The sequence below is a fragment of the Trematomus bernacchii genome, unplaced genomic scaffold, assembly GCF_902827165.1.
Source record: "Trematomus bernacchii unplaced genomic scaffold, fTreBer1.1, whole genome shotgun sequence".
Lineage (NCBI taxonomy): Eukaryota > Metazoa > Chordata > Actinopteri > Perciformes > Nototheniidae > Trematomus > Trematomus bernacchii.
Genome location: NW_022987689.1, coordinates 17,328,595 through 17,355,437, shown reverse-complemented (window position 1 = coordinate 17,355,437; position 26,843 = coordinate 17,328,595). Strand labels below are relative to the sequence as shown.

Below are 26,843 nucleotides of genomic sequence, written 5' to 3'. Positions count from 1 at the left end.
AACAAGCTAATTTATCACCAGCTATGTAGTGAGCGAGAGCAGGGACACGGAGACAGGCTGACTGGTGTTCGGGGGCTGTTTTTCCAGATTTAGCCCATAAGAAAGAGGCACATTTTCTATCAAATGTGTTTGTGTGTAGCTGCATGTGTGAGTGGGTGGATTTGAAGAAACTTGACAGCAACTCCAACGGGGTCCTCAAGGCAAAATGCAACTTTGACAGCTGGGTGCTCTTGTGTTTTATATTTGTGCACCGCTGTCTGTCTGAATGCAAATTAAACTAGGGGGAAGAGGAGGAAACATGAATGTTCCGCCTGCGGGGGGATAGGGATTTGGGGAAAAAGAGAGACTTTACACAGGGGGGGGGAGAGGACGGAGTGAAAGGAAGGTAGAGATGCTGCCTGGGGCCCCAAACAGCAGACAGACATTATATATGAGAGGTGGGGGTAAAGGAGGAAGAGCAGGAGGTATGTGAAGGGGAAAAAAAGGGGGGGGAGCTGTCGAGTTTGGATCAAATAAGTAAAAAACACAAAAGATTACAGTGCTGAAAATGCAAAAGCAGAGGTGGGAAAAGTACTCAGATCTTGTACTTAAGTAAAAGTACCAGAGTGTAGGAATACTCTGTTACAGGTCGAAGTCCTGCAATCAAAATTGTATTCAAGGAAAAGCAGAGGCATCGAAATATAGTTAAGTACCAAAAGTAAAATTAGTCATTGTGCAGATTGGTCCATTTCAGAATAATATATATGATATGTTTTATAATGATTGATCATTAAAGTGTTCTCAAAGCTGGTAAAGGTGCAGCTAGTTTGAATGACTTTGTACACTGCAGGGTAGCTTGTGAATTGACTCCAGGTGGAACTAAAGTCTGATTTAAGAGTTGATTATATTTCACATCATTAATCCAAATCTGTAAAGTAACTAAATGTACAAAATATATGTAGTGGAGTAAAAGTACACGATTTACCTCTGAATTGTAGTGAAGTAGAAGTACAAAGAAGTAAAACATTGAAATACTCAAGTGAAGTACAAGTACCTCAAAATTATACTTAGGTAGAGTAGCCTACTTAAGAAAATGTACTACGGTACTTTACACCAGTGCAAATGTGTTATCCTACGTTATTTTTAGCCAAAACATGAATCCAGCGGTTGTGGCATGCAGCAGCAGACACCTTGATACAAAGCAGTGATTTAACTGAGGTGCATTTCGGCAGCTAAGGTGTCAAAGTACCGCATTGTTAAGCACAACTCTTTAAAAAAAAGCTAAGTTAGATCCTAACATCTTTTCTTTTGTATTAAAACGTTGTTTGAAGCTGTTGTTGAGGCACACTTTGTGCTTTTACCGTGTAGAGACGTTGGCGTTTACATTTAACACATTAGTGCACGCGCTCACAAAGACAAATGTTAGCGTTTACATTTATGCACGCGCGAACAAAGACACTCGGTAGCTAAACATTATCAAAGTGAAGGTATAAAAAAGGGGTAAAACTTACCAATTAAACCGCCGACCATGAAGGCAAACGCCTGGAACAAAAGCAGAGTTACTCCCATTATCACCAACTTTTTGGTGCTCATATTCTCAATAATAGCCCCCGCCATTGTGAAGGAAAGGTTTGGATACAAATATCACTCCGAACGAGAAAAATGGACAAACACGTTAAGTAGGAAGGCAAGCTGGGCCCCCTCCACCGCTCTGCTCCTGCCTTTCAACTTCGAAGGAGGAAAAAAAAGGAATCACATGACCGACTAGCACTCAGCTTTATCCCCGAACAGCCAACACTAGAGCGGGGGAGAGATCTGTGGAGCGCCGCCGCATAGCAATAGAGGCTGGTAATGCAGGTTACCGTGTCATTGAATGCCTGTAACAGCGCCCCTGTTGTGCGGTACAGCCTGCAGGGCTATTTAAAGCAAGGTTTAGAAGTCCCATCTCAGGTTTAGTGCCAATAACCGTCAACACATTGTCCTTCAGCTATTATTGAGCAAAATTGATGTTTGTGAAATCTGTTACTAAGAAGAAATAATAAAATACATACAAATGTAAACAGATGGGGATATTCTACAGTTTTGGAATTTAGCTAATAAAAATGAAAGACACATTCACCAGAATAGGGTATTATTATGAATCAAAGAAGTCTCACCACAAAGTCAATTTATTAACTGTTCTGGACCTGCGCTTCGTAAATCTAATGTTTTCTGGCAAATACTTTTGACCACATTGGTTCAAAAAGAGGTTCAACATTGACTCTTCCCCTTAGAATCCAATTTGGAGCAAGATCAATTTTCTGTAGAGATTCCAATATATGACATGATGTTCATCAGCAGATGAAGTTTGACCTTAATGTCATTGAATGCTGCATTTTTAATTTCTTATAAATGACTAATCTGCTTATCAAGTAGCCTATTTTCTTTAAAATTCATGAAAAAACATTTACATTCAGTGGGGAGTTGAGTTGTCTTACCCAATTCAATGTTTAAAATCCTTCCTAAAACTGGAAAAAGGGACTGAATATTGTGTTGTTGTGCTAACTGTGCTTCCTGAGTATCATTTTAAGTCCATTTTAAATACACAGGGAACATGGTATTGCAGTATGGATGTCTTACAAATACTGTTACTGAGTGTTTTGTCAAGCACACCTGGTAAGGAAATCAGTAAATGATTAAAAGCTAATTTAGCCATCAAGAACAGTTTTCTCGTTTATAGGTTGGGCTAATTGGCTATCTTCTGAATTTGCATTATGGATAATGTATTTAGACTGCAAATCACAAAAGTCTCAATTTGGGATATCACATCAACATATAGAGATTTCCAGGTAGTAATCCTTCCTGGCTGCTGTTTCCAACCTGTGTTTGTGAACCGAGCTTTCATGTCTTATTCCTACTTAGACAGATGCTGAGAGCTGCAACCAAATCCCATTCTCTCTTCCCAAGAGAAGAGAGAGAAGGATAGTGAAAGCTAGCTGATAAACCTTCTGACAGTCTGTAGGTTTGACTGAAATTACCAAATGGCGTTGGTGCAGAATGTAGACACTTAGGATTCTTTCTCATTCACTCAAATAGAAAACACAGATTTGAAATACTGGGAGTTTTTATTTAAAAGCCATCCATTTAGCATTTCAGGGTCAAGTAATAAAGACAGCGGAAACGCCGCTGTTCGCCTTTTAAAAATTCACAAGCACAGGATATGATTTAAAAACAATGCAACATGCAACTTATAGCAAGTGTACAACTATTCAGTACCAAATAAAACACAACACATGTAAACACCGCAAAGTAATGGAGTCTATGAAAAAAACAAAACTTTGAAGACAGACTGAAAGGAAAGCATGATTGTGTCTTCTGAAGTGAAAGAGAGAAGCAGAGGATCTCCGGCTCCCTGAAATGACTTCCTTTCCAATTGTTCCTATTTAGTCTACTTGCCAGCAGTGTGAGTACCCCAAAATTATATGATAGAAATGTACAGTACGGGTCCCCAGCACATAGAAACTGTCGGATGCTAACTTGCATATGTTGGGCAATTTGCATAAGTAGCATTCATTAGCATTCATTAGCATACGCAGACAATAGTACAAAAATGGCCCGGCCGATTTGCACATTTTTGGTGTGGTTTCTGACATATTGAGGATGCTGAATCAATTTAAGAAATGTTTAGGGTCAAATATGGCAGTTTTAAGTTCCCTAAAACTTTCAAATCAACCCAAAATACTTCAAAATCAGCTCAGTAAAAATATGGTCACTTTCTGGTTAAAACTGCCATTTTACTATATGGCTATATTTACTCTTCATTTCTAACATAAAACTTTGTTGTACTTAACATTTCCGGGTTCACAGTAGGACTCTATAAGCTGGCAAATAGACTAATTCTTGATAGTGGCTTAGATACAAATTAGCTATAGGGTGCAACAGATCAATAAACCACGTTATCAATTACAAATGATGTAGCAACAGGAAGTCATTTGACTACTGATGTGATACTGATGATACTGATGATACTGTTATGAAGTCCGATGCTCTGCACATGACCAAGGCATATAGAGGCTGCCATTCAACCTGATGATAACTTTGTTTTTGGCACTTAGGGATTGAGGTTAAAATAAATGGCAATAGAACGTGCTAGCCAGCTAAGGAGTCAGATAGGTGGAAAGAGCTTGGGGAATTTTGTGTTTTTAGAAACGTGCACGGATTCTGTCGAAGGGATCTGTCTCCCACATCTTGGGGTCCCAGGCCTGGAACCAGCCGGTGAAGGTGGGGGGCTCGGCCTCCTGTCTGACGGTGGTGATGGGCAGCCCCCTGCGACCGGACGGGTCTGAGTCCACGTACTCTTTAGCTGCAGGACAAGAGGTAGAGGAAGGGGTGGGTAGAAAAACAGACAGGGAAACGGAAATGACGTTAGGTCTAATATTTATATATTTATTATAGGAACACAAAGTGTTGAAACTGACAGCTCGCTGCTGATTTTATTGACAGTTTCAACCCTTAAAAATACTGCACAAATTAATTTGATTGTACTGTGAGTAATTCAAATGCACAACAATGAAGGTGTTGGAGCTACGCATTGATTATTTAATAGTCACATTTCCTGCAGTTTTTTCTTAAAGGTCCCATGTCATGCTTTTCCGGTTATTTCCCGTCCCCTTGTGTGTTATGTAGCTTTTTCTGCATGTAAACGGTCTGCAGAGTCACAAACCCTCAAAGTACACCCTGTAGCGAGTAAAACTCTAACACAGAAAAGACCTGTCTATGCTGCCCCAGAACGCCTCGTTGGAGATTTCTCTTATTCCATTGTTTACTTCTTGGGTATAGTGACGTATTTCGGGTATAGTGACGTAACGCAACGTCCGCGGAGCCGTTACATTTGGACCAATCCGCTAAACCAAACTCCCAGCCAGTGTGTGTGTGTGTTTCGGGCTGGGTTTCGCTGTGTCTTGCTGTCTCGCAGACGGCCACTGGGCTCACAGGGAGGGGGGGGGGGCAGGAGCTCCAACAAGCCGTTTAGGACAGAGAGTGAATACACATACTATACAGAGATGCTGTATGAGAAACCAATGTGAGTTTGGAACATTGCACAGTATAAATCTATTCTAGTATACCTCAACAATGGAATTATGATCAGTAGAAATGGCCATGACATGGGACCTTTAAAGTAAACGTATTATTATTTAGTTTAATTATTTTAGTTCATGTAATTCATTGTGCTTTTATTTTGAAGGCGGTTATGGGCACTGAGATATTTGGGCACCTGGTGATTATGTATACTTTGGACACAGGTGGTGGTGGGACTGGCGCACCAGAGATGGAACATGTTTCTTTAACAGGAAAAGCCAGAGGTGAAACCATATTTCTATTGGATTATCGGAATACTACAAAATAAATGCAAAAAAACTACGTTCTTGTCTGGACATTGACATCTGGACAAGATTTGCTAACTGGTGCCCCAGTGGCAGTTTTATTTTGAGTAAAATATTCAGTTTTATTCCCTTAATGATTTAGCTGCTATAAAGGCAAGTACTAAATATAACATATAGTTCACTGTAGTCTGAAGTTCTATTAGTCTAACGCCTCAAATGTATTGTACTGTGAAAAGCGCAGTAATGTCAGAGATCAATTTTTAGGCCTAAATTAAAACGGTAGGCTATCAATTGTCAAATATTAAAATCAAATATATGATTTAAAAATGTTTTTCCATATGTTGCAATGTATGAAAAGACCCAAAATGAAACCTGTAAGTGGCCAACATGATACCATAAAAAAAGATTTTAAAAAGCATCTAAATGGTTATGTTTCTGTGCTAAGCTTTCATCCAAATAAGTGGCTGATCACTGTTACTGTGATCACTAGAAACTGTTTCTACTGTACTAAACATGTTTCTGAAGCTAGACAGTATGCTCTGTGTGGTACTTTAGTTTATTCCTTATTGTATGCAACTAACCTATCTTAGGAGCTCCATTCTTTTCCTCTGCATTAGCATCGTTGCCGACCCACAGGAAGATCTACAGGGAAGAGAAACAGAGTTTTAGGGGTGTGTGTGCGTCATAGTCATTGGAAGACATTTTCACACATGTCAAAGCTTACCTGGTCCCAGGTGTCCAGGAGCATGACATCATCAGTGGCCAGGTCTGACTGAGTGAAGTCCCCTGGTACTTCCTCCACCTGACAGACAGAGAAAACTCAGACTGACTGTTTGGATTTATGATTTTTGACACATATCTTTCTTGTGAATTTGTTATTTAATCGCATAGACACTCTACAATTTAGCCAAGATAGAGCTACTTTTTTATTTCACTTACAATAAGCCTTCCAGTTTTGTTGGAGCAGCCAAACAGACGTGGGGGCTTGACTACGTTCTGCAGACTCTTGGACGTCTGGTAAGTCTTCTTGCCGCCGAGAGCAGACCAGAAATCACCTTGGGGGGGGGGGCAGAGAACACAATTTCTATCAGCATCAAGTCATTTGTCCCATTTTTACTTGCAGTTTGTTTGCTTCAATTGGAGGTGAATCACTTCCTCCACCAAAGATAGATGCCGATGACTCCTCTGTAACTGCAGCATCTGCTTCCTATCAGGCCACTCATTGGGCAAATAGAAAGGCTAGATCTTCATGGCAACACACAGCATGTAGCAATTAAACATGACCTGTTAAGCCCCAAGCCTGTTTTTCAGGTCTCAGGCTCGAAAATGACATTCCCAGAACAAATGACTATATCTTCACTTCTAAAAGGGGTAAATTAATCATCTTTTTTCTCAAAGCAAGGTATCTGTGAGTTGGATGTAGAAAAGTCAGAATCAATATAGATTTTTTTTATTTTAAAGTAAATTCAGATTGAACATAGTAAAACTTTTTTAATTATAGTGTCCGTCCAAAAATAAACCATTACTTATAGTGAAAACCACCCTTGAATGATGGGATGGTAGACTAAAAGCTTTAGGAATCCAAACTATAACATATAATAAGTACCCTGTATCAAGATTGATGCAAAACAAGTGAAATTTGACCTTTTTAGAGAGATTTAGCAACAAATAAAAACACTTCTGGGGTCATTTGGGTGAATTTGCCATATCTCTGGCCCCCCTCGGTCGATTTTGATGATTGACACCTCTTTTGAACCGTTAGAGCCAATATAATCGAGGGGAAGTTCCTAAATCCATCTAAACATTTTCATTGAGGATTGAGAGTGATGCGCACGCAGTTTGCCCAAAACCGGAAGCTGGGTTGTAGCTCTAATAGCAGCTAATAGCAGCTAATATGAAATCTCAGTTTTTGACAAAAATGGAATGATGGATTATCAGTAATCATTTCAAAGTGACACATTGTATTAACCTTCAGCAGCGTTTTTCTCGTTTTAATTTCATTGAACACAACTTTTGATCAGAAAAAGCATTGCGTTTTTGCTCCGTAAAGCTACGTCGTGTGTTGTCTGGGTTTGCTTCCCCTGCCGGGAATCTGATCGCACAGTGATGATACTTATATTTCTGGAATCTGTGGAATCTCAGCTTTAATCTGATATCTTGTTTGTGCAGATCCGATAAGTAATCAAGTATTTATACCGTGAGTTCTGTGCTAAGTGCGTCAGCATTTTTTCTCTCAGGGCTCATTTAGACGCTTCTTGTGAGACTTGTGTTTTGTTTCGGTAAAAATGGTTCGCATCGTCAGTTAGCTGAGTTTCTTCCCGTTAGGTGGGTATGACACATTCATAGTTTGTTAAATGTTAAGAAGCCCTGAGACACAGTTTCGTGAAAAAAAAGCCCATAGCCCCCGCCGGCTTAACAGGCTAAGGGCCTTTTATTTTTGCCTTTTAAATTCTAGTACCATAAGGACAATCAGTGACATTCTTCTAAACAACAAAAACAAACAGCTGCTCTAAATCCTTCTGTCAATAAGACCAATGTCTTCGATAAAGTCTGTTCATTTAACTTTTGGCTTTAAACTACTGTGCAGACATTAGGCTAATGAGAATGATGTTTACACTGAGTTATGCATTCTTGTTGCGTTGTCAGAGATATCCAATAAAGTATCATCATTGGGCAGGAAAAAAATCAAATATGTCCTTAGTTAGGGGCCCTATTATGGTAATCTTCAGATTCATATCAGTATGTAGTGTCTCTACTGTGACATGTCTCCATGCTTTAATGTTCAAAAAGCTCTTTATTTTTCTCATACAGCACCTCTTTTCACCCTCTGTCTGAAACCAGAGCCCAGTCTGCTCTGATTGGTTAGCTGGCCGGCTCTGTTGTGATTGGTCAACCACTTAGAGATGTTCTGCCCCTTAACCTATCACATACAATTTGTTGTAATGCTAGCCAATAGAAGCGCAAGTGTTCCATAGTGATGTCACTATGTTACTAAAGTAAACAAAGGAGTCCAATGGAGGCAGGGGGGGGGGGGGGGGGGGGGAGTGTGTGTGGAGGGAACAAAGGGATTGTAACCTTTGCAGACCATTAACATGCATACAACCCTACAGAACACTGTACAGAAGAGGGAAAACCCCAAACGGCATAATAGCGCCTCTTTAAGACACAACCTTTGATGAAAAGCAGTTTCTATAGTTCCTCAGAGGACACCCACCTGGCTCCTTGCCCTCTGACACCTGGGTGGGATTGCCCCCCAGGAAGCCAACAACGTGCTTGGCTGCATCCATCTCCTCATCACTGGCCCCCACGCCCTTCCATACGAACAGGCCGCTCTGGGATTTCAGCACGAACACATCGTTGGTGTTCAAGTTGGAAGCAGAGACCTCGACCTGGGGGAGCACAGACACAGGTCAGAGGTAGAACTCAAGGTGGTGACAACACAAGGTCAAGTACTGGGAGTGGGCTCACCTCCACCGCCCGGGTGGCACTGGAGGAGCTTTGGCGGATGTGGAAGAGGCGGGTGGTGCCGCTCTGAGATTGACCCCCTTTACGGGACGTTCCCCCGCTGTGGATGATCATGGGCTTTCCCTGGAACAGGCTCATCAGGTGGGGGGGCTCCTGGCCCTGAGTCACTCTCACCTGTGGATAGGTCATTCAAAGGAAAACATCACAATGAAGGTTGTAGACTGTTTTCTAACTTAGCTAGCCTGAAAAAGTGACACAGATTGTCCACATATCCAGTCATATAAAAAACAGCAATATGAAGAATTATGGGTAGGAAGGAACATGGCAATATGATCTACAATTTTGTATTCTTTTATTATATATTTGATTCCACGTTTTTTTTACATTAAAAGTCATATTTCCATTACTATTTGTCAATGAAAACTTATTTTATTTCATTTCATTTTGTTTTATTTTATTTTATTTTGGTCATTCTAAATGTATACATCTCAACAATATACATATACAAATAAGAAAAATGCATTACTTCTGCTAAAGAGAAACACAGAAGAGAATCTTTGTATCTAATAAATATTGTAATTAAATATTTATTTATTTATCAATTCTCATTATCAATTCAAGCTCAGGGATTAAGGGAACAGACATTTATAAATCTCTACAAAGTTGAACTTTTACATAAATGAATATAGATTTGGTAATCACACGATTCAATCAAGTTTCAATACCCTCATAATTTATTTTGGCACAGTACCATGGAGAACTGAACCAAATTGAAGGATAAAGTGAGTAATGTATAGTAAATAGGCTGAAAAAATACATCAGTATATCCTGTATGAAATAAATATCTCAAACCTTTGGATTACATCATTGTCAGGTTGTTTGCTTTTTGATTGAATGTTTTTTTGAATGTTAAATAAAGGAAATCTGTTTTAACTAACTGATCAAATTTGGAGTTCAATGTGTGCAGCATTTGTTTGTCAACTCTGTTATGACCATTTTACATTTTAACTTTAATTGTGGTATCAAATATTAGAGCGACACTTCCCTCTGCTGGTGGTCCAATGTCATTATTTTTCATGGCAGAAGAATGTTCAATAATTTTTTTGAATTGTTGGTTTTAGTCAGCTGTATTTAATCCTGTGTGATTATTAGGTTTAATGGATTTGAGAAGCAGATCCCTTAATAAAAGTAGTTTTTTTTCCCACATTGCTGCTACTGTTAAGCCAGACATTTTACTCTTTGGTTTCTAATGAACCCATCTATAGCAACCAGGAAAACAACTTTGTGAAAGTTATGTTCAAAGTGAAATTAGCTAATTGTTAAGATGGTAAACCCTTTATGTTATTGTGAATTTATTTGGGTTGGTTCTCAATGTTGACACCTCAGCTGCAACTTCCACAATCCTCAAGAGAACACCTTTGTCTAGTCATGTCAGCTTCTGAGAAAAAAACTCCTAACATAATTATTGTTTACACTCAATGCTTTATTTTGTATTAGTCCTTTAATGCTCTTGAGTCACGGGTAAGTCTGGTGTTTCTGTTGAGGATCACTATGGGAATGTCCAGAATCTGAACCTGTTTTTACTCGCAGTGAGTCATTGCTCACCTGAACGGGGGATCCTCCCATTGAGTCATCCAGCTTCACTGTGAGGAACGCTGAGCCGGCCAGCTCATCCACTGTGCACTTCAGCCCCTGCCTGAGACAGGAACACACACACAGGCGGAATTATTTTCCACTGGAAGCAGGACACACACTGTACTGGTGTGTCTGTTTGCTTGTGTGTTCTTAGAATGGGTGTGGTGCTCCGACGGATCATTAGACGGGCCTACCGGTCACACCCAGAGGCGGAAAATGCCGCTTAAGGAGACACGTACCAGCCAGGAAAAGACTCAAAATAACCACAAAGAAACAAAAATTGACTACAGAAATATGCAAAACAGCCGCACAGAGACAAAGACATGCATAATGACTATGAGAAGGGTGGAAACAACTGCAAAGAGATTAACAGAGACAAATAAACTACAATTAGACCAAGACAGTTATAACACATTAACTCAAAAAGACATACAACAACAATAAAGAGATACATGGGGACAACAAAGAGACACAACATGAATACAAAGAGATACAAAACAACCAAAGAGACAGAAAATGACCACAAAGACAGAGACCACAGATAGATGCGTAAAGACTACAAAGAGACACAAAACAACTACAACGAGATACAAAATGTCCACAAGAAGACTCAAAACAACCACAAAGAGCGGGAAATGACCATAAAGAGACACATAATGAAAACCAAAGAGACAAAAAAGGATTTCAAAGATTCACAAAACAACAACAAAGACCCCAAAGAGAGACAAAGTGCCTACGAGGTGGCACAAGAAGAAAACCACAACAAAGACACAAAAAATGTTTGCAAAGAAACTCAAAATATCAAAAAAGAGCAGAAACCTACTACAAAGTGAAAGACATAATGGAAAAACATGACTTCAAAGTATATACTCTGCAATTCGCTGGAAAAATGTGTTTTTTGCACTATTGTGTTGCACTATCTACTGCTGTAGTTGTTCTTAATCTTAATCTTTTGTAACTTCAAAGGGACACAACGAGGCTATAAAAAGCTGAGCCACAGAGGGACGAGTCACAACTAACAGGAGACACAAAAACAAAAGAGGCTCACAGCTGTGTGTCTTGCTTCTATGTCTGAGTGGTTGTGGGGTCCATTGGTTCATTATCTATCCATGGTGTGTTTGAGGTCATGTGTGCTCCCAATACTACAGCTTGTAATTCACACATTTGTTTTACCCACCAGGTGTAGATGAGGTGCTGCTCGCGGGCCCCCAGCCTGTAGCTATACAGGATCAGGTAGCAGTCTCCACCGTAGAAGTGACCGTAAGAGGAGGGGTCCACTGGCACCCTCTCCCCCTCAACACGCCAAATCTGGAAGCAAAGACCACACCCTGTTATCCCCAACCTCACAACAATGATCCATCTTCACCTTCTTTTCAGATGTCAGCCCTCTCGTACCTGGACCTTGCCCTTGCCATCGTCCACCATGCCGTGCTGGGCGGCCATGGCCTTGTTGGAGTGCAGGGAGGAGGCGTCAAAGGGCACCTGGGCCACCTTGGCGATGCGGCCGATGGTGTAGGCCTTGCTGGGGCCCGTGGTCTCGTCTTTGTCCTTCCAGTCGCAGAAGAACTGCTTGAACATGGTGGTCTCGGCTCCTGCAGGAAGAACCTGGATCTGTAAGGTCAGGGGACAGAGAGGGGGTTTTAGTTCAAGTGTGACTTTGGTATTTTGTTATTGTCTTCAGTGATTGTAATGTGATGTCAAATATTAGTTTCTTATCATATATGTGTCTTATATGTTTGTTTTGATGTTATCAATCTTTGTTGCAACACTATCACAAATTATATTATTATAGATTCTTCTTTTGGAGTTGGGCACAGGGGGGGCAAATGTATTGTTGGCCACCCCTTAGAACCGCCCATGCACTGTAGTCTTGCACTGTTAAAGGTCACCTATTATTACCACTTTTTCATGTCTTTTATACATAAATATATGTCCCCTCTGTGTTAAGAGATTCATAAAGATACAAACTATTCTCTCTCTTTTGGTCCTGATCCATTTATATAAAAACCTGTCTGAAAATGAGCTGATCAGATTTTGTCCGCTTTGTGATGTCACAAAGTTTTTTTGGCTTGTGTAACCATTAGCCAATCACCAGGTAACACCCGCCCACCTTATCACCTAAATCTCCTCCTTGAGCACCATTGTTGTTTTTTTTACCCTATCATCTCTCAGAGGGGTGTGTCCAGCAGCAGCTCATTAGCATTTAAAGTTACAGACACAGAATCAGCACTTTTGGAACAGGGCTGAAACAGAAGGGTTTATGGCATGTTACAATGATCTGTTTCACTTACATCTTCCCCGTTCTGCTGACAAGAAATCACTTGACACACTAACAAAACGACCAGATCCGGCCCGAGGTAAAGACAAAAATGTTTCTGTATTTCCATGATCTTTTCAGTCAGACACAAAACATATATAAATATATGATCCTGCCAGTGGCACAAGTAGTGCAGCCTTTTTTTGCATACTAAGCTGCAGCGCTGTGTCCCCATACTGGACCAATTAAAACAATAGTTTTCCTAATTTCTCTTAGACACAAAAATAGGGGAAACTAATGTCCAGGTTGTAAAATGTCAACATTATCATTTTTTATTTTCACAACAGAAAATCATATCCTCTAATGGTGTAAAAGAAGATGCTGCTTTTCTAAGCCTGGTGTGTGTTTGAGTAGTTCTGCACATGTCAGCGTCACCTGGGTCTTGTTGGAGTATCCCTTGTCTTTGATGAACTGCTGGCCTGTTGCCATGGCTGCTTTACGCTCTGTCTTGTTAGCCTTGGGACCTGGTAGGAGTCAGATAAGACATGACATCATGAGAACATAGTGCCATGTGCTACTTGAGGAAGGAGTACGTCCTTTTATTTAAGTAAATCAGAATCAGAGAATCATTGGTAAAACAGCAAGGAAAGCTCATTTCCTGCTGTGTTTTTAAAACTGCACTGCTGTCGTCACCTTTCCAAACGAAGATGTTCTTGTCGACCCCGTTGTCCAGGATGTAGCACTCCTCAGGAGACAGCATGGCCTGTTTGAAGGGACTGGACGGAGCCACAGCCGTCACCTTCACCACGCCGGTGGCATCAGAGACCTGAGAACCAGAAAGACCCCAACTCCTAGTAGTTCTGTTCTTAAAGCGTCAAGGTAAGCGAGGACGTGTGTCTATAACGGCCTCAAAACCTCTTCATTTCTTACAACATGCACATTTTTCTTTCCGTAAATGCAAAGGTAATTTAATGTCCTATTTTGTGATTGTAGAGTGTACATGCATATTAATTTAAAGCAGCCTTAAAAATGTAGATTAGTAACATTTTCCATAAAGATGAGTGCATACATGCAGGTTTTTGAGATACGACAAAAAACTAAAAATAGAGGGTTCTAAGTTGTGTTTTTTAATTCAAATCAGTGCTTCCAGATTGTAGTACAGCCTTTTATTTCACAATCATCAGGCTTGATTTCATATACTGCTTAGTATCTCTTTAACTGATTTATGAACACATGCACATGCAGTGTAGTGCACATAAATTCAGTTGACACCAACAGCGTGTTACTTACATTACTCACCATGAAGAGGGCACCCTTCTTCTTGTTGGAGGTGTCCACCTTATCATCGTCCATGCTGCTGGGAGCTATGGCGGTTTTGGGCCCCAGAGCCTTCACAACCAGAGGAAGGAATCATTAGTCTCCTCTTCTGTCAGGATCATCACTACTCCAAGATTCAATCATGATTTCATACACAGATGAAGACTGGACAGCCAACGAGATAAACAAGGTTTGCCAGCAACAAGCTTGCTGGCAGAGATTAAGCATATTTACTTCAAATCCTATCCAGCCATCAAGTGCATCACATTTAGACGGTTAAACCTGAACCTCCAACATATAACCACTGGATCCCAAAGGTTTGGGAGTTGTACGAAAGGTAAAAAAATGACATATGCCTTGAGCCTTCAGAAACAAAATATTTTTAAGAATTGTCAAAGTCAACTTTATTGTCAATCTTCTGTGTGTGAGATACAGACAGGAGTATCGAAATCGAAAATTAAAATATCTAAATAAAATATATATACATAAATGTATTCACAGTCAATATATATAAAGAGATAACAGTAAATAATAAACGTATGGATAGATGCCTGTAATGCCTCTGCTACTACAATAATGTAGTGTTTAGTATACTTAATTGAATAGGATCAAGGCCTAGTCCCCTAAACCATCGTACCTTGTTATCTTGATTTATTTATTCATTTGTTTATTTTATTTTTCTCTCCCTATAATTGTTATCATTGATGATGCAAGTTTTCTTTTCTTTTTTTCTCTTTTTTTTCTTTTCTTTACTTATGTTTAGGCTTCTGTATATATTGTTCTGATCTTGTCAAACATTTCTGTATTCTTCTGAATTGTTTTGTAAGATGACCTGTATGTGTAGGATAATAAAGTATGTAAATGTGGCTATTGTGTATGTTTGTTCTTGTGATGTTCAAATAAAAAGTAAGTTTGAACAAATAAAAATAAAGATCTTGATGTTTTTAAAATATATTCTTCATCGGTTCTCTGTGGAGTTTACCCCCCTCTCTTGTTGTAAAGGAAGTGTTTACAATACCGCCTTGGCACAGACTTGGCACATGAGCAGGGCATTACAAAGGACTTCACTGTGTCCACTCGCTCCCACGGTGACTGATCAGCGGCCGTGAAATGCATCAACAACACTTATTGCTTCTCCCCAGTGTGTGGCAAGAAATGTGTGTGTATGTGTGTGTGTGTGTGTGTGTGTGTGTGTGTGTGTGTGTATGTGTGTGTGTGTGTGTGTGCGTGTGCGTGTGCGTGTGCGTGTGCGTGTGCGTGTGCGTGTGCGTGTGCGTGTGCGTGTGTGTGTGTCACCTCTATGATGGCTGCAGGCTCCTCCCCCTCCTCCACCATGTGCACCTTGGCTCGGCCGTTCCTCTCGTTGTCTCGGATGCCGAGGCTGACCTCGGCGGCCTTCAGCCTCTCGAAGCGGTTGCACTCACTGCCACACCACTGGTACACGTCCTGGGGGGGGGACAGGATATTAAATACATTATCCTGATCAAATGATGTGTAGCATGGTCCTGTTGACAAATGTTACCAAGAGTGTGATTGAGATCTGTGTTTGTTGGTCAAAACCTGTAGTCAAACCCGGCTAGCAAAATGTATGTGCACTTTAAAATGTAAGATTTAGAAATAATTTTATGAGCAGCTTGGTTCTGGTTCATCCAAACTTTCTTCAGCTGTGCAATTCAGCATGTATATGTTAATAATACTAGTACACAACTATACATATTATAATATGTATGTCATATATCATGTACTACAATGTACACATACATGTCCAATATGTGTAATATGTAATGTAAAGCGCTTTGAGCACTTGGAAAAGCGCTCTAATAAAAATGTAATGAATTATTATTATTATTATTATTATTATGTTTATATAAATATTTATATATTTTTCTTTTCAATCTTTTCAATTTTTCTTTCTTTATTGGACATTTTACTTTAGCTTCTTATCTTTGAGTAAATATGTTTATTCTATTCTATTTTATCTTTTATTGGATATTTTTACTTTATCTTCTTTATGTAAATGTTTGTATTCTTTTTTATTCAATTTTGTTTTTATTGGACATTTAACTTTAAAGGTGGGGTAGGTCATTTTGGAGAAACCGGCTCGAGTGCGCTAGAATTTGAAAATACACAACCGGAAAAAATCTGCCACTTCCTTACAGAGCCCCTCCTCCAACACACACGAACGCGCACATGACCAATGAGGGCACGAGATAAGTTTGTGCACAGATGGAAGGCTGACAGGCAGGTAGGCCATCCAGTTATTTTAGCCGGGCCGGCTAAAATGATTGGTCGTGCTTTTTACAGTACTACGGCTTCCACAGATGACATTTTTTTATGGATTTCTTGTCAAAGCATTTCATTGCTATCGGGATGTTAAGAGCATTCCATGGAATATAACAAAAAGTGTTTCTCGAGGCGGTTTCTCAAACTTACCTAACCCACCTTTAACTACTTATGTTTATATAAATATTTGTATATAATGTATTTACCTATTTTTTATTTCTTTGTCGATCATTCTATTTCACATAAATGGTATCAAAACGGGGTTGATTTCATGGAATACAACAAATGTATTACACTGCTATGACAGTATAGAGTGGCGAAGTCCCTCCCCTTCCGGTGGACCTCCATGGGACCTTATTTCGGAAAAATTATGTATTGAAGTCAATGGAGAGAGAAAGATTATCTTTCGATCCCGTTTGAATTGTGCCACGAATTACACATATGATGTGTGTCAATTTAAAAGATAATTTTGCAAGTAAAAAAATGTGTCGTAAAACTGTGAAGTAACACATTTGTTTGTGTGAAACGCTCAATGAACTACATCTCTGGTCAACAACACACGTCACCAAGATGGCCGTCACTACTGTCTTGTCAACAAAACGATTGACTACCCTCACTATCACCACAATGAAACACGTCCTGAAGAATGTCATGCAAAGCTGCCTGCCTGCCTGCCTTCCTTTGATTCTCTCTGAACTGCCTGGTCGTTTTAATGTTTAATGTCAACCATTTGTGCAGATAGCATGAAGTAGAGAAGATCGTCAATGCTAGCGTTAGCGTTAGCATTTCTCCCCCGGGCTTAAATTGTGTATTATAGAATGATCACACCGGTGACAGTACTCTTCAAAAGGTTCACGAAATATGACTACTACTCTTACTGTTTAACATTTTGGGTTACTTAATGTTACTTCATGTTAAGGCTAATAAAAATGACAAGGCTGTAATGCTAACTAACGTGCTAGCTACTAGCTAGCTTGATCCAGACACTGCTGGACCTTTCATCAGACGGGAAGCGAAAGAACGAGCAAGACCCATTGCTGGTATAATAACAACCTGGTACTAAGCACACAGGCATCTTGTTAAAGTGATCTTATCTTAGCCAGCGCCATATAGATAGATTATCTATATGGCGCTGATCTTAGCTATCTCTTAGTGGAGGAAAACAATTGTGACATCACTTACGCGACTCTGGAATTTGTAGTCTTTCTAGTTACGTATTTTTCATAGTCTTATATTTCAACAGTTTTACGACAAACTGTGACTTTTTTGACATGGAAATTATATTTTAAGATTGACAAACATCATATGTGTAATTCATGGCACAATTCAAACGGGATCGAAAGATAAGTTTTCTCTCTCCATTGACTTCAATACATTATTTTTCCGAAATAAGGTCCCATGGGGCGGAAGTAGATGGGCGTGACTTCGCCACTCTACACACAGTGTAAGTATCCAGCTAGATAGAAAGTGAAGGGGGGGGGCTCACCTTGCCCAGGTCCACGATGAAGCAGTCCCCCTTGTTGAAGCTGTTCCAGGACATGTCCACCTCGGTGGCCCTGATGGCCCGGCGGCCCTTGATGTGCAGCAGGCGCTTCACGTTGGAGTCGTTGGTCACCACATGCTGGAATCCTGAAGCCACGCCCCCTTTCTGTGGCCACAAATAAATGAGGTTATATAAAGGGAACTGATTTATTGTAAATGTGTACATGAGCACAGTTAAGTAAAGAAAAGGGGCACACACTTCACATCATTTGTAACGTTTTAGTTTACAGGTCCAGTAAACAGTCACAAATGCACCAAGGAGAGGTTTGGGTGAGGAAGTGAGGAGGACACAGATGATTTCATGAGACTCAACATTTGTTGCACAGTGAGGGTTAGATGAGATTAAAGTTGCAATATACAAGGTTTATTTGGCTTTTATCTTATCATTACAAAGGTAACTTCGATTGCTGTTGACTCTAGAGCTGCAACGATTAGTTAAGTTATTAGTTGAGTAATTGATTATTCTATCGACAGAGAAAGAATGTAGTTTACTTTATCTCTAAATCTTGTATTAATTGATATAATTAGCTTTATCCTAATCAACCCTTAACGGAAAAAAAACTGCTGGCTGCAGCCCTTAATAACACCATTGCCATTTAGACAAAGGCTGTCTGTTTTCACTTTAACACAACACAGTCAAATCCTCAAAGGACAAAAGGTTGTAAATTGTGCTGCCAATAAAGAAATGTACTATAAATCACAGCTAGCAAAGCCAATAAACCTTATCACAGGGGAAACGAAAGTAACAGGATGCTGGTTCTGGAGAGGAGGATCACGTCTGTTTCAGTGTACCTGGGGTTTGGGATTGTCTCGTAACATGCCGTCCTTGGTGAAGCCATTAAACAAAACAGGTATTTACAAGCCATGCAAATGATTCAGTGCAAATGAGCAACAGACAGACTTTCTGCTGGAAGAAAAGCCGTGTGACTGCCCTGATACTTTGAAGTTCTTATATTTAGTAAGATGACATCAAACACTGTCCCTTCGTGAGAAGTACTCCAAGTGGTTAGCTGTTATAAATACCTTGGTATCTGGCTTGATGATTGTCTTACTTTTAAACTTCAGGTCACTAATCTGCTTAAAAAGCTGAGGGTTAGACTAGGTTTATTTTTTAGAAACAAGTCCTGTTTCTCTTTTGAAGCCAGGAAAAGGCTAGTCACTGTGACCTTTTTACCTGTGCTAGACTATGGTGATTAGATCTACATGAATGCACCTGCCCATTGCCTGGAAAGGTTAGATGCCGCCTATCACAGTGCTCTGAGATTTGTTACTAACTGTAAAGCACTTACTCATCACTGTACCCTGTATGCCAAGGCAGGTCTGCCTTCACTTACTGGTCGGAGGCTCAGTCATTGGTACATATTCATATATAAAGCCATGCTGGGTAAACTCCCAACTTATATATGCTCTTTGATCTCACAGAGAGTGGCAAGTAGCTATTGCCTGAGATCCCAGGATGTGTTTTTATTACATGTGCCAAGTGCTAGGACTGTTTTAGGTACTAAAGCTTTTATGTGCGCTGCTCCTCTAGCTTGGAACACCATGCAAAAAATATTGAAACTCAGCATTTTGATTCCCTTGCATCATTTTAAAGCACGGCTGGATGAAATGTTATTGGATACCTGTAAATGTAAATAGGTTGATAATGAATACCCCTGTAATTATGTTGTGATGTCCTTTTGTTTTCTATTGTTTTTATATGTGTAACTAATGTACCGCAGGTCTCCCTTGAAAAAGAGATCGTTGAGCTCAATGGGATTTTTTAACCTGGTTAAATAAAGGCTACAAACAAACAAACAGAACAGAGAGGGACTTCCTTGTTCTCATACTGTCTGTGGAGGGCTTCGCAATGAATAAGACAGGAGTGTTGTAAGCATCTGGAACAGTGGGTTCCTCAAAATAGAAACCACATTCACGAGGTTCATCTTTCTCAAGAGAGTTACTAACATTTTCCATGGCAACAATGCAGGCTCTGTTTAACAACTGGATTGTTTCCTCACATTGGACTTACCAAAACTATGAGGGGATAATGAGTTTAGGTTCTGCCTCGGGCTCTTTTTTTCGAAACAACTTACTGTGTGTGTGTGTGTGTGTGTGTGTGTGTGTGTGTGTGTGTGTGTGTGTGTGTGTGTGTGTGTGTGTGTGTGTGTGTGTGTGTGTGCGCGCGTGCGCGTGCGCGTGCGCGTGTGCGTGTGTGTGTGTGTGTGTGACTTTAGTTTAGGCTAATTATACCCAACTCGCTCCTGAAGGAGGTTTGGATGGTTTTCAATGAAATGGGAAACAGACGGCTGGTTCCGATGTGGCATAGTCTTTCAAAATGTCCTCCTTTGATCCCGGGATGGTTGCCTTGGTTAAAGTCAGTAACTCTGGCAGACACACCCTGGTGTTTCTATGAAGACGTGGGAATGTTGTGCTTCCTCTGAACTTCAGACTCATTCGCTTCACTGTTTGGCAAAGTTCATCGGGGGCTGACAATCATTAAACCCTGTAGATATTTTTAGGTCAAACAAAGTCCTGAGTCCATTTGTGTTCATCATAACGTTCACTGTATACGTAATGTATATGTAAGTGATGTAATGTAACTGATTATTGCTCACTTAATATTTCATAGTGAAATTAAGTATACTGGTTAATCCCTTGTCACATGGTGCATATGTTTGAATTGTGAACAGTTCATTTTAGTTTTCCCTTCTCAAACAAGTACATTTGAATATTACACATTTTTTCAACAGAAAACAAGACTTGAGCTATGCTAGCAGCCCTGTTGTTAGGCTGTTCCTACGTACACTAGGGCTTGTAGCTAAACGCTAACATTAGCACGCTAACATGCTCACAATGGCATTGCTAACACGCCGATGTTTAGCATAGAGGATGTTTTCCGAACCCAGAGATTTGGAAAATTGTGACCACACTACGCGTTACCAAATGAGACATTTTACCATCCTACCAGACACCTTAAAGTTATCGTATTTTGAGGGAAATTAGGGTAGGTCATATCACGCAAGAACTCAAAAGGCTTAATGTTTAAATTGACAAAATAGCGATTACTTTTGTATGAACAAATGTAATGTGAGCCTACTGTTACAACATCTTGATAACCATGCAGGCTTCACTAAAAAGTGGTCACATGAGTTATGCGTTAACACAAACGTAGATGAATCTGGAAATTAATACAATTAAAATAAGCAAAGACTAAAACCGACTACTCATTGTGGCACTTTTGAGCGTTATTGATTGTATAGTGACCTCACCTGGTACTTGATTCCTGACCTGAAGTACCCCAGGAAGGTGTTGGATTCGCAGTTCTGCAGCTCCCTGTACTGCACCGGCCCACCACCCAGGAAGTCATCCAGCTGTGTGGAAAAGATGGCCAACGCTCCACTCTCATCCTGTGAACACTCGTCTCCTACAGGAAAGAGACAATTGTAGTCAAACCAACCTATCCTAGTTGTTTTTTTTATCACACAGATGCTTAAGGATCTAGTTTGTACAATAGCTTTGAGATATTTTACATCAACACTACTGTAGCACTTAAGTTTCTGATTTCCTGAGTCAGGACTGGAGGCTTCTACCACATAAACCACATCTGCAGCTTATATACGGCTATAACCGTCAGATGGCACTCACCAGGGATTCAACTATTCCATGATCCCACATGACTAACATCGATCCCAGACAAGGGATTAATTATGTCCTCATGTTATTTCTACCTCCACGTTTACAGAGGGTTGCACTGGGAGTGGAGAACAGAAAGTACTGTCCCTGTTCTGACTCTGCAGGAAAATTGGCAGGAACACCCCCAACTGGTCTCTTTTGGCACACAGGAGTTATGCAGCAGTTTCATTTAAGTCTCTGTTATTGGTTTGTAGCAGGAAAAGTAGAGAGCATGAGAAAACGTTACTTTCCACAAAGGATTTGAAGTTGCATGTCATAGTTTGCTCTGTCCCGCCTGAATTAAACCTCCATGAGAGTAGACAGTACAGAGAGGGCGTAGAGTGGGGGGTGGAAGAATTTCACAAAGTGGTATGACTTTGTGAGAAGACATTTTCCGCCACATACAGCAGAGGATGTTTCAGAAGTGAGATCAGATGCCTTATCTGATCTGTCCTCATTTCGAGAGCCCAGCTATAGTGTAGCGACCACATAAGATCTAAAACAGTTTAGAGTGTGTGTATTGTATGGTCACGTACCACTTGTTTATCAGCTTTGGGGACAGTTATATATAAAGCAGGTCTATGTGCTATATAAACACTGTGAAAGTAAATTATTTTCGGGAGTGGTTTTAAAGATACACGCGCTAAAACTGAGCATTTAGGACATACGGTGGATACAAGTATATTTAGGCAGACAGTATTCAACGATAATGGGGTTTTTTTTGTGTAAGATATGGAAACATGTTTTTATAGAAACCGCAAACACATAATAAGCATAAGTAGCAACCTTGAAGGAACCCTTTAAATGTTACTGACAACTTTACCACAAGATCCAATAAGTATTGCCATTTAGTTCACATACAAAGAGAAATTGGCAGAAACCTTAAGACATCACATAACCACTTAGAGAAGTGGTGAAACTATAAGATAACAGTTGTTAACTATAAAACATTTTATGAAATAAGAGAATAACAGGAGAAAACCCCCAAGCATAGCATTGTGGGAAATGCAGTAAAATGGCTTCTGCTACCCAGTGTATTGACGCCAACAAAACCTTGGGACCTTTGTTGCATGGTATAACCTCCAAGCCTCTCCCCCCCCCCCCCCCCCTTTCTCTTTCATTCTATCTCACCTCCTTCTACTGTGTCCTCACTCAAATGAAGGCGCAAACATGCAATGCAATGCTGTTCCTGTATTGAAAACAGCATGACAACATCCTTTTTGTGAAGCAAGATGCAAATGCAGATTTGACTATGATAATGTTGTTAAGAAAGAGGAAGAATATTTTACATACTTTGATTAACTTATTAACATGTACTTATGTGCACAGTGTGTATCGCTGTCTTACCCAGCCACATGTGTATGTTGTATGAGGGGGCGGAGGTGGTGAAGAGCAGCAGGTAGGCATCCCCGGTGAAGAAGCTGCCGTGCAGAGCTTTGGGGACCGGCTTCAAGTCCAGGTTCTCGATCCGCCACACCTGCAGGCCGGGCTGCTTCCCTGCAGCAGCAAACTCCTTATGGCACACCATGACGGCTCTGAGGAGAGGGAGAAGAAGAAGGAAGAGAGTCAATGTGGAGGCTAGAGGAAGATGGAAAGAGCAGGGAGGGATTTTAATATTTTTGCCTTGCAAAACCCTGAACTGAACAGGATGCGGCCAACAATTAAAATAACAAAATGAGAAGAAGTCATTTTTTTCATCAAGATGTGTTTCCTGAACTGAATGCAGCAGCTAAAACACCGACCTGCGGTGGTTATAAATACATGGGTTATGTTGACAGGAAGCAATCACCATATTTGGCTTTCAGTGTATAGACTGAACCAGGCAAACTAGTTTAAACCTGTGTATGGCTGCAGCTGTCACATTAGTACGTTCACATGCATTAGTCATTTGGGTGAAGTGCAATAGACATGTGAATGTGACAGGTAGAAATCACTTTCTTTTTTAGTTTGCACATAACCTGAAGGATTCAATTCTCTTTTACAGTATAAAATGTTAGGTATTCTCCAAAATGCATTGCCAAAAAGCTTGTTACTGTATATTGCAGGATTTTCACAAAAAAGGCTAAAGACTTGCTTTGACGTTCTTGGTTCCTGTTCGATTTAAAGTCATATTAATTGTCACAAGTGCCAGAAAGACTAAAGCTTTTGATAATATCTTCACTTCTAAAAATAGAGAATGCAAACCCCACCAAACGGTCTAAACTAAAGTCTGTAAAGATAACCATAAGCTGATTGATGCAGGAACTTTGAACCATCATCAGATCCATCATCTGTCAATCAGACGCAGATATCAACACCACAGACTTGGCCTGGTTTCCTTACTCCCATATCTTGAGTTTTTATTGCTGATATGGCGTAAAAACAGAACTAAACTCCGCTTCAATAAATAAATACCGTGGCCCAGCTTCAGTGTCTGGTATTGGAAGTCAAAGGAAGTTCAATTTGAAAGAAATAAACTTCATATCAGGATAACAGAGAGGGATTATACCGGTTTCCCCGATTACACAAGAGCCAGATTACAAATCAGTGTGGCAGCAGGATTATGGGTACTGACGTCCTCTGAGATGACACACCACGCCTCAATCCTTTATTACAGTTTACACTCCATACTTCACTCTGATCCACACTAACTACAGCCTACACCTGCTCCTTGTGCACGCTGTGGTGTTTACACACACACACACGCACACACACACACACACACACACACACACACACACACACACACACACACACACACACACACAGGTAATCCACACACACACCACCAGAGGAGTTGTGTTAACTGGAGTGTGTTCAGATGTGTGTTTACAGAGCGGCTCATGTTTCAGTGCAGAGGAAACAGAGTGCACTTCCTGTAAGAGGCTGATCGATAAATGCTGCATCATGGACACACCCTCAGATAAATGATGAGGATGCACTCTTTATAACACGGTAATAACACTACTGTGACTTCATACTGATCTTAATACTGATCTCAATACTGCAGGGAAGACTGTGTTTAATTAAAAGTATTACATTTTCTGCTTCTGATGCTCATAATTAAAGTTATCTTGTACTTTTTTTGTTTAATTGTTATTTATTATTGCTTTTATTATTATTTTAGAAGGGTTAGGGTTAAATCTATCAAGTAATATTGTTTTCGTATACATTTCATTTGTACTGAATGGGTGGGGATATGAATACACTACAATCACTATTTCAACATGACACAAAATATCACTTCCTCCAAAAGAAAAAAGGACTACAATAATTGTAAAAGTAGTATTTGACTGCTTTTATATTTTTTTCACTATTACATAACATCCAAACAAGTACTTCCTGCACTTCTGTTGCAGGATTTTACGCTGTCTCACTTACAGTTAATAAAAAATACATTGATGTCATCATAAAAAGCAATGCAATAACTCCATAACTAATGTTTCCACGATAAACGGATTGGTTCTGCCTCCTCTGTGTCCGGCAGCTTTCTCCAGCTGCTGTGACTCAGAGGAGAGAAATGAACGGAAACTTTTACACATCTGGAGAAATCCTTCCGAACTTGTTTTTTAAATCCTGAACTGAATCGTGCACAAAACACATCAAATCAACTCGATCTACACAACTCTGCACGTTTACTAAAGCGCATGCGATTAATCAAAGTCAAGGAAAACAAGGTGCGAGTGCAAGTCGAGTGGAAAAACTCACCGTTTGCGAAAAGAATCAGACAGGAGAGAGAAGCACACAGTCGGATGGAGGTTAGTGTGGGAGTGAGTGTCTTTATGTTTTAATGTGTAGTAAAGAAGCAGGAGGAGGAGAAGAGAGGGGGTGGGTCTGTCTGAGGAGGAGAGAGGGCTCTGATTGGTCGACAGGAGCAGCAATGATAATAAGGATGCTTGTGTTTGCACTTAAAAAGGATTTCCTCTAAGAAATTAACTGTTGATATCATTCAAGCGTTCCCTTTCCATTTGTAAGTCTTCCCTTTAGTGCAGTGTGAACTTGAACTTGACTGCTTGTGGTTTAATGGGCAGGTTCCTACGTGTTCAGGTAGGGAGGACAAAGTCCACTGAGCAGAGTTTCTTCATGAATCAGCAGTGTGCTGTTTGTCTGCCAAGGCTCTGGAAAAATAAGGAAAATGTGCCTCCCTTCATTTAAATGTCCTGCATGCAGAGCCAATGGAAACAGGAAACAGTGGCACTATGGCTGTTTAATAAACCAGATCAGCCCTCCAGATTCATCTCTGCCAGGGGTGTAGAGTAACTAGTAGATTTACTCAAATCCTGTAAAGTACAATTTTAAGGTGCTTGTACTTTACTTGAGGATTTCAATTTTCTGCTACTCTGTACTTCCACTCCACTACAGTTCAGAGGTAAATGGTGTACTTGTACTCCACTACATGTATTTAATCCCTTTAGTTACTTTACAGATTTGGATGAATGATGTGAAATATAATCAAGTGTTAAATCAGACTTTAGTTACACCTGGAGTAAATTCACAAGCTACCCTGCAGTATACAAAGTCATTCAAACTAGCTGCACCTCTACCAGCTTTGAGAACACTTTCATGATCAATTATTATAAAACATATCATATATATTATTCTGAAATGGACCAATCTGCACAATGACTAATTTTACTTTTGGTACTTCAAGTATATTCTGATGATGCTAATACTTTTCTACTTTTACTGAGTAACATTTTGAATGCAGGACTTGAATTGGGAGGGATGAAACTCTCTTTAATGGTCACACATGCAGAGCACACAGCACACAGTGACATTTGGCCTCTGCTTTTAACCCATCTTAGTACCAGGAGCAGTGGGCAGCTAGTGGGCAGCTAGTGGGCAGCTAGTGTACAGCGCCCGGGGAGCAATGGGAGTGAGGGGGGTGGGGGGTGTCCGGTGCCTTGCTCAAGGGCACCACGGCAGGGCGGAGGTGAACTGGGACCTCTCCAAGTAGCAGTCTACACTCCATATTTAGGTCTGTTCGGGGACTTGAACCGGCGACCCTACGGCTCACAGTCCAAGCCCCTACTGACTGAGCCACTGCCGGAAGGGGGTGTCCGGTGCCTTGCTCAAGGGCACCACGGCAGGGCAGGAGAACCATATATCGAGCCCGATTGTCGATTTCAAATGATTTAATGTAATTGTTTGCCTGACTGGCCATCGTAATCGGGCTCTTTGAAGATCCAAAAATCCACGGTTTTCTTAAATTTCTGATCGGATTGGCAAAAACTTCAGAATTTGTATTGACCACCATTCAAATGACAGCGTTGTTTCCCCCCAAAAGTTGGCGGGGCCGTAATTTTCGCCCGGAAGTGACGTAGGTGTTACTCTCATCTATTCCTACACTCTGGTACTTCTACTTTTAC

At 40.4% G+C, this 26,843-nt stretch overlaps 2 protein-coding genes across 3 annotated transcripts in view; both read right to left on the bottom strand.

Moving 5' to 3' along the window:
• wls (Wnt ligand secretion mediator) overlaps nt 1–1,835 on the bottom strand; it is a 39,122-nt gene extending 37,287 nt beyond the window's left edge. The window contains exon 1 of the mRNA XM_034138125.1: nt 1,491–1,835. Coding sequence (XP_033994016.1) covers nt 1,491–1,596 — 106 coding nt within the window. The 5' untranslated portion in view covers nt 1,597–1,835. The remainder of the gene's footprint in view (nt 1–1,490) is intronic.
• A 1,229-nt stretch (nt 1,836–3,064) lies between these two features.
• scinlb (scinderin like b) lies at nt 3,065–25,283 on the bottom strand. Of its 2 annotated transcripts, none has more exons than XM_034138122.1 (17): nt 25,183–25,283; nt 22,843–23,030; nt 21,093–21,247; nt 17,786–17,947; nt 15,313–15,462; nt 13,990–14,088; nt 13,393–13,525; nt 13,135–13,223; nt 11,838–12,053; nt 11,620–11,750; nt 10,413–10,503; nt 8,811–8,981; nt 8,557–8,731; nt 6,282–6,397; nt 6,067–6,144; nt 5,924–5,984; nt 3,065–4,321 (listed from the first exon to the last, which is right to left on the bottom strand). In XM_034138122.1, the coding sequence occupies exons 2-17, from the start codon at nt 23,021–23,023 to the stop codon at nt 4,161–4,163; spliced, it is 2,169 nt and encodes a 722-aa protein (XP_033994013.1). In that variant the 5' UTR covers nt 23,024–23,030; nt 25,183–25,283; the 3' UTR covers nt 3,065–4,160. The 2 variants fall into 2 exon arrangements, with proteins under 2 accessions (XP_033994013.1, XP_033994014.1); XM_034138123.1 differs by having other exon boundaries at nt 13,999–14,088.
• Between the last annotated feature and the right edge of the window lie 1,560 nt (nt 25,284–26,843).